Source organism: Electrona antarctica, assembly GCF_951216825.1.
Source record: "Electrona antarctica genome assembly, chromosome: 22".
In the NCBI taxonomy this organism is placed as follows: domain Eukaryota; kingdom Metazoa; phylum Chordata; class Actinopteri; order Myctophiformes; family Myctophidae; genus Electrona; species Electrona antarctica.
The window spans coordinates 19,598,032-19,617,167 of record NC_136805.1 but is presented as its reverse complement, the minus strand read 5'-3'; the positions used below and the strand labels follow the sequence as shown (position 1 = coordinate 19,617,167).

Here is a 19,136-nt window from a genome sequence, read left to right as displayed (position 1 = left end):
CTAAGTATATTTGTATATCATTCATGATTCTATTCAATTTTTTTATTTAAAAACATGGTTTTGTATTGGCTTCTAATTTTTAAATACATTTTTCTAAAAAGCCATTCAGTGACATTGTATTCAGTCACACAATTACTTTAATTAATCTAGCATGGTGCTGGAATTATTTACATGTCAATTTATTTAATGATTATTTTCTTTTTCTTTTAGGTGTTATGCCATTTACTCATGTGGAAATACCAGTTATGGCTGCAGAGATATTTGCAAGGAGATTCTCTGAAATGGAGTTCAAGGTATTTTTTTAAATTGTTATGCTGTTTGTTTTTTGTTTTTTTTTGCTTTTGTGCCTTTTATTGATAGTTACAGTAAAGATGGACAGGAAAGAGGGAGGAAGAGACAGGGAGAGACATGCAGCAAAGGTCGTCATGAACGGGACACGCAACGCGCTGTCAGGCCAGAGCCTATATGTGGCATGCGCCTGGACCACTAGGCCAGCGGGCGCCCCATGTATTTTGATTTTGTGCCAGTTATTCATGCCAGTGTAGTAGTGGATTAGCCACACATCTTTGATGTAGCTGTCAATAACTGCAATTTGACATGTAAGACCTGCTTAATAACAAACCTGCTGTTTAGGGCTGCAACTATCGTTTATTTTCTATGCGGTTATTTTATTCTATTCCATTTTTTTAGATCAACAAATCGGTTAACCACTTGAGTACATCAAAGAATCGATTAACCACGTATGCCCCATTTTCGTCACACAATGGTGTCATGCAAAAATAGTAAATGGCTGATCTACAAACTCATGACGTGTTATAGCTATTTTCTCTATTTTTGAGTTTGGGAATTTGGGATGAAAATGTTCACCTTTTTAATTACCAGCCCAAAATAGGATTAACTAGAAATGCACTCTCTCGAGATGCCAACTTGCGCCTTGCACACAAGTAGGCCATGTATGGCCTACTTGTGCGCAAGCAGAGCACGCCATGAGGTCCTAGAACTACTTTAGACCCGTTATTGATCTTATACCAACCTTGAAACGTACCTTAGTTACTTAGTACCATGAAGTAGCACCAAGAATAAGTCCCTAATAAGAGTTAATAAGTCCCTTATTAACTGTTGATGGTGACGTAATCTTAAACAAGAGAAGACACCGTCACACCGACATATACCCTGACATACATGCATACATGCATACCCAGCCGATTGTAGTACTTGCACGCTCTGCGCAAGTAATCGACAGAACTCTGACGTCACTCTGACTCAGACATAACCATAAACCAACTGCATACGCCCATATATAGGCAGGACCACAGCCACATCTCTCTGACTCAGAAATAACCATAAACTTTGTCAATGGCATAAACAAACCTGACATGCCTACGTATAGTCATGTCACTATGACTCAGACATAACTATAAACAAATGTGAAATGCCCATATATAGACATATACTGTATGGAGATCCGGTTGTCCAGAACTGCCAATCTGACCCATATGTCCATATATGGATATCCCTTTGTCCAAAACCACTAATCCAACCAATAGGCCCATATATGGGCAATGACATCCATTCTCCAGATATGGGTATAATTAGGGGACACAGACAGATGGGTATAACTGTTACTATGACTGAGCCCTAGATGCAACTTGCAACACATTTTTTTTATGTTTAATCTAGAGTTGCAACACCAACCATTGACAGCCCATACATCCAAACAGAAATGTCTTATCTCATTGTATTAAACAACATTAAACTCGCCAACATTGCAGCTGTACTGTTTGTTTCATAAAAATCCACAGCAGACCGATATGAGCTACTTTCTGTCAATAAAAGTGTTGGAGATTGGAAGTGCTCGTTGGAAATCACCCATGCCATCGGTACCTGGTACCACCTCTTTAGAAATTGCACATAATGCAGGAGGCAGCAGGAGGATGTTGTGTTGTTGAAAACAAGCACTTCCAAACTCAAATTATCATCTGCACAGAATTTATTGACAAAGTAGCTCATAACATGTTTTTATGAAACAAACACTTTGCAGATAGAGGATAATTCAAGCTTTCTGTACAGCTGCAAGTTTAATGTTTAATACAATCAGATAGGACTTTTCTGTTTGGATGTATGAGCTGCCAATGGTTGGTGTTTCAACTCTAGATTCAACTTATTAATATGTTAAATGTAGTGTTGTAGTGTTGGCTAACTAAGCCCCGACATTATGACTCAGACAGACATATCAGATCACCATAACATCGGTGTGAGGGCTGCGTATCGACCCGAACTCTAGATGTGACTGCTGCCTAGACCGAACCTCTGGTATATTATTAAATCATACATTGATATTTTTTTTAAATAATCAATTAAAGAGCTATGTTTTGCCAAGATACATATTATAATTACATAAAACCATAATTATCCACATTGAGGCAGACATACACAGATAATATAACAACGCTTTTCATCTGAGGACCTACAGAATCAAGTGGAAACTTTATGTGCAAACCCTGAATATTGGTGCGCTTTGAAATTTGTCACTGGCAAACACCTGCTGGTCAGGGATACTGAGCCTATTCTAATTTCACAATTGGTGGTGACAGATACATGACATGCCAAATATACAGTGTAAACACTAAACGGTAACTGTCACTCTAAATTACTCATTCTATACATTGACAGAACGTAGTAGTTATAGACTACACCTTTCAGGTGTCACTCCCTAGTTATTGCAGCTGCACAAAACTCAGCCCTTCAATCACGTATTTTTAAGCAATCCTAGCTTAAGCCTAATAGTTGATAACACATTAGATGTTACTGCATCTTTTGGAGACTTGTATGATTTACAAAAATGTTGTACACACACAGAGTTACACTCCAGTATCTGCATTTGTTTTTCTCCTAAAATTGTTCAACTGCATGCATTACACATGAGAGACTTTTGACTTAAGGTCCTTGCTAGCCCCTCTCGGAACCCTCGTAAAAGGTTTCTGACATTTGGATGTTTACCTTTTACGGAGGGTCACTTGACAGTTGTCGCCCGCAACATGGCGATTCTGGGATACAGGCGGACTTGGCCTCGCATATGTCCTTGCTGCGCTGTTTCAGTGATGGTTATATGTATCTAAAGAAGCATATATCTGCAATAGGAGACAACGGAGACAACGGAAACCTCAGCGAACGGCGATGAAGCCGTTAAGTATTTTTAATCTTTGTTAGACCGTTTTGGCAGCTCTGAAATTATCTCTTCCTCACTTCCCATGTCCCGCCTCCCGAGCGGTGGCTGGCTAGCTAGTTACTGCCTCTGATTGGCCGACCGCATACATGCAGGATGTTTTTCAGAGCTGCCAAAACGGTCTAACAAAGATTAAAAATACTTAACGGCTTCTGCGCCGTTCGCTGAGGTTTCCGTTGTCTCCTATTGCAGATATATGCTTCTTTAGATACATATAACCATCACTGAAGCAGCGCAGCAAGGACATATGCGAGGCCAAGTCCGCCTGTATCCCAGAATCGCCATGTTGCGGGAGACAACTGTCAAGGGACCCTCCGTAAAAGGTAAACATCCAAATGTCAGAAACCTTTTACGAGGGTTCCGAGAGGGGCTAGGTCCTTGCAAACAAAACCAAAAACACAGCAGTCAGTAAGGACCTTTACATAGTAACATTATTGTAGGCCCAAGGCCAAACATTCTCAATTAAACAAGTCATGTGCAATGTCTAACATTTTAGCTTTGACTTGAATTATAAGAGATTTTTTTCCTAATGTGAGTACATTTCAATTTCCTAGAGGTAAATGGCAACATTGGGTCTTTTGTTCTTGGTTGTGAAAAAGCTCCTTCAAGTGGCCATTGGTTGTATAGCATATAGCTGTGGTAATAGTGGCCAGTCCAGTTCCTGTGTACAATTCCATTGAACTGCAGTCATACTCGACTCCTCCCTTTTCCCTTGGGGTTGTCTGTTATATTCCCAATAGGAACTGTGAAAAATGTTACTGTTGACACAATTAATTAAATAGTTACATTTGCTTTTCATTCTACAGCTTGTCTAATACTGTATATAATGAGATGCATAACTTATTAAGTAATACGATCAGTTATAAAAAGTGTTTTTTGTAAAAGAGGGAAATAGAAAAGTGACTATTTTGAACTCTTGTTCACAGTATACTCGCTATTTAAGCACTGCCCACGTTACTTTATTTGGGCCTATTGTCCACTACTTTGATGTCTAATCTCATCATAACAGAGTGCAGAATATACATTGAAAGACAATGCCCTCCTGTGGTGTATCTGCCGGAGAGCTTTTCATGTCGTTTCTTATCTTGCCCTTCTAGTGGCGAGTATGAGAAATGTCTCCCGCCTACCCGCGAGCAACACGCACACACTCACACAGAGACACACCACACGCGCACACACTACACACACACAGCACTTCTGTTTGTCAGACTCAAATCCGAGGGAGAGGAGCTAGCCGCCATTTTCTGAGCGTCTCTCCCTGAAACTGGGGGAAAAGGCTCGCTGTAACGCGGCGTTCGGACCACCTTAACGCAACAAGAATCGGACGTTTTGACACGGGATTATCGTGTGAACACATAGATTTGAAGATATTTGGAACGGAACGGGCCATTATCCGGCCTTGTGTAACATTCTGTGTAGGCGGCGAGGCGGACTAGCCTAGCGCGCTAGCAGGGCGAGCAGCAGCAAGGTGTAGTTGGGTTGATTCGCCCATTTGCCTGATTCCGGAACGGATCCGAGGCGGCTCTGGAACCCGGGCTCTCCAGCTAACCCGGTTGGTTTGTTTTTGGACTGATCGATGGCATAGTTATCTAACCAAGTGGAGTGCTTTGTGACAAACACGGTTTATTATTTTCGTCTAAACTGGGGGATTTGTTGGCCGAAATTCCCTCGGATAGTGCAACCTCGTCACGTGGTAGGTTCCTCCTTTTTCTTTGTTAGGGCTAATGTATACTTGTCGCGCGAGCGTGTGGCTCGGGCAATAATGACGCTATTTTCAACTGGGAAAAGTAATGTCTCGTCTCACGTCGACACTTTGGCCAGCGGAAAATAACGTCATTTTTGCTGAAAATACGTCACTTTTGTCGGGCGACATTGGTCATAATTTAAGCCTCTAGTCTAGCCAGTTAGCGAACCTGAACAGGCAGTTCTACTCCCAACTTACTTGTGTGACATTATCTTCATTAACATGAGCATTATGTGACAAGGACGATACTGAATCCACATCATCACAGAACTGCGTAATGACTTATCTGAAGATCTCACCCTGCAGCGACCGTCCGATCTGCTGCTTTAATGCGTTGATTTGACGTAAATAAGTTGTGATCCACTGGGATTCTTGGTTGCATATTATTTCGCCAGTTCTCAAGCTTTCAACGTTATGTTTTCAGTAACGTTATTTTTCAAGTAATCATCTCTCGCCACTGTGTTAATCGTTAACATTTGCAAACCAGTGTAGGATTTGGCAGGCGATCAGAGTAATTACATTTAGTATGGCTACCGAGACCAAAGGGGCTACAATAACGTTACGCCTTTGCGACGCAGAGAAAAACACCGAGTTCTATGTTCTTCACGTAGGCTACTATATGGTTATGTGATGTGAGTAGGTAACATTATACTGCAATTGGCTTACTAGTCCTGCATGCTAGCCTGCTACGTTAGCAGGCTGTTTCTTGCATCAGCAGCTCTGCTGGGCTATAACCCTAGCCAGAAACCAGGCGCATTAATTTGCACGCAGTGTATTGAGTGACATGGTTTAGCTGGATATCCCCATTTGATCGCTCGCTTGCGTATATTCTGCTTTATAGTTTATACCCCTCCACTCCTCAATGGCTGGTCTTGGTAACGCAAGACCACGGTGAATTCTGGATGATATTTGGCGACAGCTATCGGACTTACAAGCTCGTCAAATGTTGCGGAGCCTCTGAGCCACGCGTGACTGGAAGACATTTACAGAGGCACCAGTTTTCATATACATTTGGGGGGTGGGGGGGTGTAGACGGTCCCACGCCTCTAGTCATTAAGATTTAATCTGTAGGTGAAACGGATGTTGTGACAGGATGGTTTACCGGAAGATAGTCAATTCAAAGGCAATCACGGTCTAAGCGACGATCGCACTAATTACGGCAGTATTTGTGGATAAATTGGGTGCATTTGTTGGTGCGGAATGGGCGGTTTTAGGTGGATGAATTGCATTGCATAATCTCCTTCTGAAATACCAACATGGCGTAGTGTGTGCTGACTGGAAACTGCGGTGGAATACTGAAGCCCCCCCATTCATCTGGCCTGACAAGACCATACGGTCATATAGCCTGCTTTTGATGTAGTATTTTGTTATAAGCAGTCAACATTTGGATCCCACTCACTCACACACACACACACACAAACAGTTCTTCCATGGCACTATTATTGTAAATACTATTTGCAGAACATTTTTATGTTAGACAATTGCAACATTTTAGAAGATTAACCAAGCTTTGAGTTTTTCATGTGAAAATGACAGGAAGCGAGGTAGGGTGACATCATGTGCTTTGGACTAATGCTAAGGCCTAAATCCACCTACTTACACGCCCTTATGGGAAACCCTGACTTACCAGGGCACATGTAGGCCAGTAGGGTTTGAATAATTTGCATGAGCTTTGCCTGTTTCTGCCCTCATCAACTAGTCCCAAATTAAACAGCTTATTAGACTATATGAGCCACTTTTTTGGTAAATGGCAGTGGGCAACTTCACACAGGTGAAGGTGACTACACACATGCAGCAAAATCATTTATTGGCCTGGGATTTAGCTACACTGCTGTGCTTACTGACATCCTGTCTCTAGCTTCAGAACCCCACCCCCAAGGTCATTGCACCTCATTAATTCCCTTTTATGTATAAAAAAGGAGGGGGGGGGGGGAAAGTAGTCTTGGGAAAGCGTACCCACAGACCAAAATACAGATGTGGCGCAAGTCATTCAATAAAATGTTTACGTCCTGTCTGGAATTGTTAAGTTAGCAGTTTTGTAGGTGCAATTGAAATTGGTTGCCACAGATGTGCCCCCCATTCTCCTGCAGTGTTTTGCCTGGTCCTCTTGCAGTATCAGTTTTAGCAACATCAGGTCAACAAAATGTCAGTGAGTCACCAGTTCATTAGATTAGGCTTTGAACTAGATTAGAAATGGATTGTCAGAGACAATCACTTACGTTTTGTAATTGTAATGCACTATTATTATCCACGTAAAGCTTCAAGAGTGGCAGTAGTGTATTTTCCTTGTTTCTAGATTGTATAAAATATTATAATGGCCCTTTTCCTCTTGACCAGGGTTTGTAATTTTCCACCAACTGTATGCTTAAAGAAGCTGCCCTGGGATTCCAATTGCATGTTTTAATTTATAGAGGTGCATGCCTATTTTTTTCCCTCGATTTTCCACTATCTTTTATGCTAGTGGAGAACTTGGAATCAAATTGAGTTTTCTTAGAGGTGCTCCGATCGATCGACCACAGATTTAAATCGGACGATTTTCACTCCAATGACTCAATTGGAAATTTACCCGATCTGGAGAAACCGATCTTTTATACCATATAAGTGGCATAAAAGTCGATCAGATATATAACATAATATCACTTTGCATCTTTGTGACAGGCCTAAACATTCCCCCCCTTCCTCCCCGCACACACAGTTTTGACATATTAAAAAAAAAGGAAATATTTGAACTTTCCCTGAGCACCCCTATAAACCATACACCTTATTTCCAAATTTAGTTGTGTTCTTCTGGTTTAAAATCTTGAACTATAAAGGGAGGAGAGACACCCACACCCAAAAGTGGGCAGCCTGAGGAAGGGTGAGAGCCTGCAACATCACAGCACCACTCTAGTGCAATCAAAAAGAAATCTGGAGCCCACAGTGTGCAAGCATTCTCTTTTACTTTTCATATAAGTCTTGGAACTCTCTTGAATTATTAATTAATGGTAATTATTGTCTAATGCTGGTCCTTTTGTGTCATTTCACCTCACCTGCTTATTTGACTTTTCATCTCTTGTTTCCCCCTTTCCTCTCTTCTCCAGGCTGTCCTCTGGCGGGGCAGTAAGCGGGTGGTGTGGAGCAGGCCGCGGTGCCCGTCCCTCTGCACTGCATGGCTGCGATGGCGCCCGCTCTCACAGACGCCCCAGCCGAAGCTCACCACATCCGCTTCAAACTGGCTGCCCCGTCCTCCAGTCTCTCCCCAGGCAGTGCAGAGAACAACGGAAACGCCAGTAACATCCTCATCCACACTAGTGGCCCCACTAAGCGCAAGGCCGCCTCCCAAGAGTGTCCCCTCGACTTCTGCAGTGCTGACCAGGAGACGGAGCCCCAGCCGCAAACCGGCCCTCCATCCCAGACATCGGCCCTGGGCAAGCTCCAGCCATTGGTGGCTTCTTACCTATGCTCGGATGTGACATCTGTCCCTTCAAGTAAAGAGTCAATCAAACTGCAAGGCGTCCTCATCAAACAGTCTGTGCTGAAGAGCCACGGCATCCTGCCTAGCTCCCTGCTCAACGGCGGAGGAGACTTCCTGCTGAGGAAAAGGCAGACAATTGAACTCTCTGGTGGAAAGCTCAAGAGCCTCATGAGTGGCAACACCAACGGCAGCGGCCAGCCCATGGCGCCTGTCAATGGACTGGCGAAAAAGCTGGCTGCCATGCCTGGCTCTGGCTGCGTCATGGCAGTGAATGGCGGCAAGCCCTCTGCGACCACCACGGACACCCAGCTCCAGAGCCAACCTATGGCTTCTGAGACCTTGACGGACACTATAACTGGGCATGTCCCAGTGAAAGGGGCCCTTAAGCAAAAGCATTCCTCAGGGGTCTCTCGAAACACAGACGGAAATAACCTTGAACCACCACCGGTCCAGTCTGCCGCACCTTCTCCCTTTGCCCATGGTAACTCTCAGCCTAATAACCAGATAAACTTAGAAGAGGCAAGTTCAGACACGCCCAACAATCAGCTACAGTGGTCAGACGGGGGTAGACCAGGAAGCAGCCAGCAAGGTTCCCCAGCTTGTTCACCTGCAGTGCTGCCTTCTTCCTCTTCTTTCTCATTGGACAGTCTTGATGCCCAGGTGAGGGAGCGCACCATACTCAACAGCAACCGTCAAGGTGAGATCGAAAACCGCCTGCGGCGGCTTCGTAAGCGTCTCCAGGTGGTGCAGGCCAAGCAAGTGGAGCGCCATGTACAGCAACAGCTGGGTGGCTTCTTAGACTCGGCTCTTAGTCGACTGTTGGCCAGTAACCGCAAGTCGGAGGTGGTGACCCCCACAGCCACGTGGAGGGCCGGCCGTCACTCGTCTTCGGGCAGCAGATACAGCCTAGGTCGCTTCCTAAAAAGCGGTGCTATGCCTTCGGAGCTGGAAAGGCTTTACCTGAGCGGGACAGCAAACTTGCACTCGGCTGAGAGTGCTTTTGACTCAGATGTGACAGAAAGCAGTTCAGGGGGTGATTCTGACCTGGAGGAGGAGGAACTTGCCAGAGTGGATATCGAGCAGAGACACGTTAAAATGTAAGTAGCACAGAGACCTGCAATGAATCTTCCCTGAAGCCCATCCAAATCGATACTTGATGATTTTGATGAGATTACAGCAAGTGCAAGATGAGCTACTCAAATTCAGGGAGGCATCTGCAAAATGTCTTTAGTTTTGTATGAAGTTATTGTATTTTAAGTAAGGTACTAATTGTGATATGTGCATCTTTTTGGAGCTTACACCCATCCACTCTCAAGCTCTGCCCTAAATGTTTCCCACTAATTCCCAGACAACGGCAGCAAAGCCGGCCTACTGTAGATGTGGGGTGTAGGTATTTCCCGCTAATTATCTCGCTGATAATTAAGGGTCTTATTCTTTGCTGTACGAAGCCCCACCCCCGAAGCTGTCAAGAAAAAAAAGTCCCTGTCATTTCAGTCGCTGCAGTCTGTTACATGGCAAATGCTAATGACAATTAGAACGGCCTCATCTCTGCATCTGTGGTGCAGGTGCCTGGGTCAAATTCCAGGGAGGGGCAGAGATACCACTCTTTCCTGAGGGCAGAAACAAAGTGTAGTGGTGTGGATGGCACCACACAGGGAAGCATGCACAGACCCCAATGGATTCAAATTAAGAGGTCTAAAGCTGAAACTGAACATTGTTTATATGCAGAGCAAAGTGAGCACCCCCAAAGCAGCAGAATGTTTTGATATGGCCTGAAACCAGGAAGAACCGTTGGTTGGGTGTCAGGTAATGCAGAAGGTGTGGGTTTCGTGTTTTCATGTGCTGCCTGGTGAGCTTTTGGGTTTCACCTCAGCAGGGGCTTGCAAATGTATTCCATGGGAAGTTCGAATCAGAGCACTGGCAGTTCTACCATTAAGGCACTGGAAAGCGAAAATAGACATCTAGTTGGGTCAGCAGCATTAATGGACTTACTGACCTGTGTAAGACTAGGTTGATTATTAACAAAAGCAGATTCTTTTTATTTTTTTCAACAGCCCTATCCTGTTGTCTTTGGACCTTTGACCTAAATATCTTTGTTACTAAACAGGTCTGTTTTGGTTGTGCAGCACATGACCCAAAGGCAGAGAAACTGGCTGTTTTCGATCAGGGAATTATAATCCTGGCTTTGTTGCCAGATTTATAATTGTGACGCATCCTATTTGAGGGGGAAAAAAGAAATCACATGTATTTGTTGGGAGAATACAGGTTGTCTGTGTAGGAAACTATGGGTATGAATCTTTGTCTTCACTTCGTTTTAATCATTCAGTACTTTGTCAATTTGATTGGATTGGATTCGGTAACTTTTAATCAAAGTTCTATATGCATGACTATTGAAATGAAACGATCAGTAATGATAGATACTCTCTGTATTGTATTCTTCTGAAAAGTGGAAAAATAATCTATTTATTTATTTGACAGGGACAGTGCTCATTAATCAACATTTCAGTTTTCACTTCCATGTAAATGTGCCAGAGTTAGCCATAAGCTAATTTTCATCTGTAGTCCCTGAGCAGGCTCTTAAAAAGGTAGTAAAACTAAACATACAATGACACATACAGTATAGGAAATAGAACTATTTAATTCTATGAAACAATTAGGCATAATGTTTAAACAATCTAAATGAAACTCGGTCCTATAACAAATTCACAACGTTAATTTGAATATGTTTGAAATGGGCCACATGCTGATGGGAGGGAGAGAGTGGGAGTTGAGATTCAATTGGGCAGTGAGTAGGTGAGAGGGTATATTCTACACATGCATTTACACTATATATATATATATATTTTAGCAGATCAATTTAATTGAATCTGTAGGATTTATTACAATCGATTAAGAACAAATTAATTCTTAACACTAAATGTACAGTTGCACACGTTAGACTTTGCAATAATTTTAATGTTAGTAGTAAAATTATTGCAGTTACTCCATATTCTAAATTATTATATTGATTGCCTATATGAAGCACCCCTACTCAAGATCACCATTGCATGCTTTTCTGTTTCACTCTGGTCTGCTCAAGTGGGTTTATGTTACCATGGGTTACCATTGTTGGCCAAGCTGGAAAGGTTTGGCTGAACAGATGAGTTCAGCCTCCCTACTGAGCCGCGTATGGGCAGCCGCAAATCTTTAGGAACATCTCCAACTTTCTTTATTTCAAAAGTCATAATGAAGTGGAGTCGATAACAAATCAGTATAATCCCCAACTGTATGAGGGTAGGAAGCTGTGGTAGATTCCCTTGACTAAAGTAAAGTTGACAAAATGGTTTATGCAGGGTGCAGCCTCTGTACAAAAGCAGTAAACTAAAACATTACGTTTGTTGCCAGTACAGTGTTATCTGCATTTAACCCACTCTAAACATTTGGAGCAGTACTCAGTGGGCAGTCACAGGTGGCTAGAGAACAGCTCCAGCACTATTGCCAGTGTCTTTTGGTAGGGCAGGAAGGAGCATGTTGGGTATCTAACATGCTTTAGTGTGAGATAACCAATGTGCACATCAGAAGAACACATGAAACTCTACGCAGTCCCCATGGGATTTGAACCCAGAACCTTATCACCATTGTGATAGTGCTGTCATGCCCTTGGCCCTTTGTCATACTGCTAGACAGATGCACAAAGTATGCACCACCATCATGACTACAAGTGTTCTACCAGTACCAAACCAAATCCATTTGTGTTTACTCCCAAAGGAAGTCATAACTTGTAAGGGAGAGAGTGCCTGTACCAGCATTTCACCACATTGTGTAGTTTCAAGTTCATACTATGTAATCTTTTTGGTACAAAATTCCCTTATCTTGAACTTCATAGCATTATTTTCACCTTTTTCCAGTTGGGTTGTATTTCCTAAAAGAGACGTTGAAGTGGGTGTACTGGAATATGTTCATCTAGGAAACGGCTCTCAGCTGGAAGAATGTATTTTTAATGTAGTCATACATTGTGAGAGTGAATTAGTGTCATGTCCATTTAGTCCACCTGAAAGTGGCTTTCTGCGCATTGTTCGGACTAGGAGACAGAATCCTGTCAAACATAGCATTATTTTATATTGCACTACGGCTATGCTCATATTTGAGCTGCTGCCTCTTGTGCAGGAAATGACTTCCACAGGTGTCGTGTTGAGCAATGTTATGAAGTACTTGTATGTCAGTTTGCACGCAGCTGTTTTTCTAAAAGTTGCAGGGTGGAGCATGACTCATTGTTGCTTCCCATGCAGTGGAGCTGGGGAGGTGGTTCAGTATTGGTAAAACCAGCATGGAGATTGCAGATTTGAATGCCGGTCTTTACAATGGAGATCAGATTAGAAATTAAATTATTTTGTAAGTTAATTACTAATTTGCTTTGATGGTGCAGTATCCCATTCCTCAGTTTCCCACCCAACATTTTGACAGCATTGTCTAAATCAGGAAAATGTATTTATACACCTGGCATGGGAAATCCCCACACAGAGGAAAGTGAAACAAGAAATGCATGTAGTTCTGTGTGGCAAACTTATTCAAAGGCATAATGGACATTGCTGATGTTTCGATAAAAGTGCTGTAAAATGATATTCTATTGCTAATCACATGTATTACTGTAGGACAACTTTAGTTTTTTTCAACCAAGGTTCATGTTTTAGGTTGTTATTAGAGAAAGTAAAAGATTTGCTGCTTTCTTTCGTTTTAGGGATTTTAGCTGTTTTTGACAGGGGGGCGGGGGCATTCGAGCATGGGGCTAAATATGTATTTTCTTTTACAAAATATTATGGCGATTTCTTCAGAGATCTACTGAATGTGTCAAACTGCATATTGAGCCTATGACAGTGTGGCTTCCCCCCAGTAGGCCTCCTTCACATTCAGTAGATCCTGTGATCTTCTGTGGCCAGATGTAATTTCCTGGGGTCTAGTAGGACTATAGTAAATAAATAAATAAAATCACCATAATATTTTGTAAAGAAATACATATTTAGCCCCATGCTCGAATGCCCCCGCCCCCTGTCAAAAACTGCTAAAATCCCTAAAACGAAAGAAAGCCGCAAATGAAAAAAAATGAACACTCATCTTTTACTTTCTCAACCTAAATAAAACATGAACCTTGGTTGAGAAAACTAAAGTTGTCCTTTAAACAGAATTCAAAGCCTGTTGTGTATTTCTTTTAGTCAGTCCCACAATTGTAAACCATTGGGAACTGGTTGTTGGTTACCAACCCTACACAGAGATGGGATTTGATATCCTTGTGAACAAGGCCTTCTTTCAGAAAGGCAGGGTGTGTAGATGACCATAATATCTCATCTTCAACAGCTGACGTGTCTGTCTCAGTCACCAATTAACGGCTTACAGGGCTCGGCAGGCAACAAGGAAGACAATTTAATGTCGTCTTCACGTAGCAGCACTTCAATTATTCAAGTCGGCCATTGTGGAAAACACCTATTTGGGGCTGCACATTTACCTGGCGATGTATTGCGTCCCAGTAATCTTCTCACACTGGCTTATACCTTAGACATGGTTTCCCATAACCCAGAGGATTGGTGGTCAGCCAACATCTGTTGCCATGCTCATGCTGCAGGGCCACTCTGCTCCAGCCAGTGTGTGTGTGTGTGTGTGTGTGTGTGTGTGTGTGTGTGTGTGTGTGTGTGTGTGTGTGTGTGTGTGTGTGTGTGTGTGTGTGTGTGTGTGTGTGTGTGTGTGTGTGTGTGTGTGTGTGTGTGTGTGTGTGTGTGTGTGTGTGTGTGTGTGTGTGTGTGTGTGTGTGTGTGTGTGTGTGTGTGTGTGTAGAATAGATGTGACGTCTTTCATCGCATCTAGCAGGGCACGGGTGGTGGTAGCTGACTAGCTGTAAGACTGACTAATGTGATGTCTGGATTTCACATACCGTATACAGAAAATGACTATGTGTTTTGGAAGTATTGTGATGTTATTTTTTGTTTATTTAGGCCTCTCTCTGTTCTCAAACAGAACACAGCCTTTGGTTTCTGAGGCAACAACGCATCAGGAAATGTCAGATCCTACATGATGGCTTGTAGATGAGCAAGGCATCAAACTAGGGATGTTAGCGGGTAGCACTAGCAATAATTCAAATCTGAAAATGCTAATGGATCCACATCTGTTAGAAAATGTTATTTGGCTAAATAATGGAGATGTCTTTACTCTGGGATGCGCAATAACATAGTAGTTTCAGACTTCAGCTGGTGATCCAGTATTTACAGACAGTAGGTCTAATGCTGCCACTGCCATGAGATGAGAGCATGCGAGAGTACGACCGCTACTTGACAAATCTAAAAGTGTCGTAAAATGAAACGCACAATGCGTAGCTCAATGCAAGTAGGAACATTCTTCACTGTATTGGTACAGTGATGTAAATAGGTTTTCAATGTAATGAGTCCCAGGATGCAGGGGTGGTCTTTTAGATGAGTCCCAGGGACATTTTATGAGTCCCACTTCAACGACGTTAGGAGTCATATTTTGCCATTTTTTACAAATTGCAGCAATTAACTCCTATTTATTTATCCCATTTATTGGTTTATGGTTATATTCACGTAGAAAACAGGAGAAGAAATGATTATTATAACTAAAGCTAGCAAAATGAACTAGAATAAAAAAAAACAGTACAGTAGTGCATCCCGTGGATGCAGAGGTCGTTGTTTTATTGCGTCCCTTAACTATAAACTGCGTTTTGAGATGCAAAATGCACCCTATTTTAATCTCTGTTGGTACTCTTGATTAATTGAATTTGAAAGTAATTGTTATTGCTATGTTATTACAAAAATAGGCTATATTCAGCATACTATAATAACTATATTCCAGTAAGACGCTTCTCGTCCTCAGGGACGCATCCGCCGGGGTGACGGCAGACTGCTGGGCGAGTGCTGGCCCTTTGGCATGGTGGGTCAGATCAACATATAGATTCTGTACTGGCCATATATGGAGCGTGTCTTGAGTGTACAGGGTTTGAGTGTATAGGGATTGATGAAGTCAGATCAACATATGTAATGTTAGAACAGGATGGACGGGTGGGGATGGATCAACATATGGAATGTGCGAACAGGTCAGCTCCACTCCATAATATGGAGATCTAAGGTGATGATCCAGTCTTCTCCATGTATGGTTATCCAGGTTTATATGAGGTCAGTGTCGTGATCTTCATATATGGAGATGGCCATATATGGTGGCAATTTTACAATTTACAATTTAGGCATTTAGCAGACGCTCTTAATCCAGAGCGACTTACATTAGGCAAGAACAAAAGTATGGGAATACATCACGTATATAAAATGCATTTATCAAGAAACATGCGTAAGCTAAGAACGTAACTAGAACATAACATATATACTATACTATGCTATACATATGTACTATGATGTGCTATGACTACATACAATGCAATTATTGTGCTGTCTACATGACATGCTATAAGTCTGTTTCAAATGCTATCTAAGTCTAAAAAGTGCTATCTAAGGGGGTAGGATAAGTGCTATGGGCCATGATGGAGTCTGAAAAGGTGGGTCTTCAGACTACGGCGGAAGATTGGGAGTGATGCTGCAGTTCTGATTGCAACGGGGAGTGTATTCCGCTTGGGGCCAGGAGGGAGAAGAGTTTGGGACGTGTGGAGCGTTGTCCCGGGGTTTTTAGTGAGGGTACTTCACACCTCGTGACGTGTCACGAGGTGTGATCATATATGGAGACGTGATGTCACAAGGTGTGTCCTCATATAGAGGTGTGATGTCACGAGGCTTGACCATATATGTAGGCGTGGGGTGACGGACGGACAGAAAGGAGATGCAGGTTTTCATAGTAAATGCGACCTACAGTCTCAACAATACATCACGGCCACGCACGCCTGTAATTTGTTGATGGGTTAGATTGACTGCATATTGTTTTACGGTTGTCTTTGAGTGGAGTTAATCTTGAAAATTGCTGGACTGATCAGTGCCACATTACTGGTGCACGGCACACTGCCAGTAGTAGGCCACACAAGTACCATCACTTTTCATCTCCATCATGCCTGGGGCCGGGGATTGTGTTTTCGCTCTGTCTGTCTGTGAGCAGCTAATCTCGGGACACCAGAAATTTCAATCTTCCCAATGGTGGTGCTATAACTGGACCCTTCATCATACAAAACGTTTTCCCTGGATTCTTAGGACGTCCCATGTATTCTCTGAATCGAATCGCTGGTGCACATAGACAAACATATCCATTGTTTTAATTGTTTTTTTAATTCAGTTGAATTGCCTTGCATGTGTTTCTTGCATTTCATTTGATCAGGTAGTGTGCAGGGATACAGCGTGCACACATCCGCAAACAGATATGCATATCCATGCGATGCCTTGCTTGTAGATGTGAAAGGTTGTGCAGATTGTCATTTGCAGGCAACGTGAAGTCAAAGGAACAGTACTGTATCAGTGGAAAAGTCAGTGTAGAGTCCTGCACCGAGCATGTCATCTGCGACACGTGTCAGTAGGCTGGATTACCAGCCTAGGTGCCCATACCGCTAGGCCGGCCTGGGCCACAGATAATATCGGTATTTATGTCAGAAGTATATTCCCAGACATGCAAAAATGTAGCTTTTCAGCGACAACCAATCATAAGCCGTTATCCCCGGCACTGTCTAGGGGGAAAAAATCTTGCTGACTGCATCTGCATGCGCCTGGCCGCTCCATGAAAAAATCAGGTAGTGTGCAGGGATACAGCGTGCACACATCCGCAAACAGATATGCATATCCATGCGATGCCTTGCTTGCTTGTAGATGTGCAAGGTTGTGCAGATTGTCATTTGCAGGCAACATGAAGTCAAAGGAACAGTACTGTATCAGTGGAAAAGTCAGTGTAGTCCTGCACCGAGCATGTCATCTTAAATCACGACTGATTTGATAGGTTCAGTTTCTGCCATATTGCTTTTACCTGTTCTAGCTTCAAGTAAGTGAAGTTAACCTAAATTGAAAGGGTCTGGACTTTCCTCTGACCAGGCCTCTAGGCGGCCTCACAGAGTGGAATGGGGATTCTCAACTCCAGTTGGAACAGCGTAGGCATGGGATATACGGATATACGATTATCATTTATCATGATAAGTTTATTTCAGGGTACTTTAATTATCACAGTATTTTATTAAGTTTCGGCTAAAAAATGTCTGTCGATTTGCTTTGCCAGGTTGCATATCCGGCCTTAGAGAGAATCAAAGGATATGGAAACATCTGTAGGCAATGCTGCATACATGTGTGTGGACAGCACCGAATACAGATCCAGGGAAGGCGGATGTAATGTAATGGGCAGAAGGAGCAAGTGCATTTCACTCACTCTCGTAATAGGCGTTTGTGCCACATGTACTAAGGGTGCAACGGTTCACTTAGCCCGAGGTTCGGTTCGTACCTCTGTATGGGGGCCACTTTATCGGTTCGGTTTCGTACAGAAAAAAAGCCAATAAATAGCAATAAGAAATAAATGTATTTTTTAATGTATTTTCCCCCTATCCAGATACACTCCAGCATTTACTATTTTCTGCCTTTTCATTATTTTCAAGGAAAAACAATCTTATGTCACCATATACTGTGCCTTTCAATATTATACTCAAGGGGAAATAAATCACCCTATGCACTCACACACAGCTGCAGGGAAGAAAAGAGGAGGCCAGGGGGAAGTGTGCACAGTGAAAAAAGTAAACATGTTTAGTTTACAATTAAAGATCCACATTTAATCTCGGCATAACAAGGATTTAGTTTTTTTATCTGACGGAAAATACTTTCAATGAGCTCCTGCTGCGAGCACAATGTCAGGTAGGCTAATCAATATGATCATGTATTAATCCGATGGTGTCGCCTGACTAATATAGACCATCTACACAGGCTCCCAATGTGTATTGATGCTTGTGGATCAACTGTTGCCAAACAACACCAGGTGGATTCACTCACGGGTCGGGGGGTACTCCGTAAAGGCGTATTGAACCGTGCAGGGCATACCGAACGGTTTGGTTTTAAACCGCAAACCGCTGCACCCCTAATAGGTACCCATATTTGAGATACGATTGATGGCAGTGCCATAGAGAACCGGCTGTGTACCCGGTACCAGTGGTATTGCTTTTATGTTGAGCTGCTGATCTTAGGTAAACTAAGACACGTTCATATTAAGTTGTTGTGACACGCAGCAAAGGTCGTCGGGATTGGGACTCGAACCTGCGACACGTGTCAGGCTGGATTACCAGCCTAGGTGACCATACCGCTAGGCCGGCCTGGGCCACAAATAATATCGGTATTTATGTCAGAAGTATATTCCCAGACATGCAAAAATTTAGCTTTTCAGCGACAACCAATCATAAGCCGTTATCCTCGGCACTGTCTAGGGGAAAAACATCTTGCTGACTGCATCTGCATGCGCCTGGCCGCTCCAGTTTCTGACTTGACTCGTGGGACATTGTTCTGTTTGTGTGGGACGCGGGACAGATGGTCCAATTTCGGGACTGGGTGGTCACCATAAACCGTAGACACACTGGGACTTGCCAGTCAACCCCAGCAGCAAGCAATGTTTCCGATTTAGGCACCGAAATTTGGTGCCCAAATTGCGGAAGTTCAAACGAGCGCTCCATGTTAAACCTCAGCTGCACGGGGTTTCCTCACAATTTACAATGTAGGCATTTAGCAGACTCTCTTAATCCAGAGCGATTTACATTAGGCAAGAACAAAAGCATGGGAATA

General features: G+C 43.0%; 1 protein-coding gene across 4 annotated transcripts in view; it reads left to right on the top strand.

Moving 5' to 3' along the window:
- Positions 1-214: 214 nt before the first annotated feature.
- LOC306915520 (KAT8 regulatory NSL complex subunit 1-like) overlaps positions 215-19,136 on the top strand; it is a 51,600-nt gene continuing 32,678 nt past the window's right edge. For 2 of the 4 annotated variants that reach the window (XM_079492887.1, XM_079492884.1), the window contains exons 1-2: positions 4,342-4,919; positions 8,051-9,521. In XM_079492887.1, coding sequence (XP_079349013.1) covers positions 8,119-9,521 — 1,403 coding nt within the window. In that variant the 5' untranslated portion in view covers positions 4,342-4,919; positions 8,051-8,118. Of the gene's footprint in view, positions 294-4,341; positions 4,920-8,050; positions 9,522-19,136 lie in introns of those variants that run through there. The other 2 variants (XM_079492885.1, XM_079492886.1) reach the window with 2 other exon arrangements.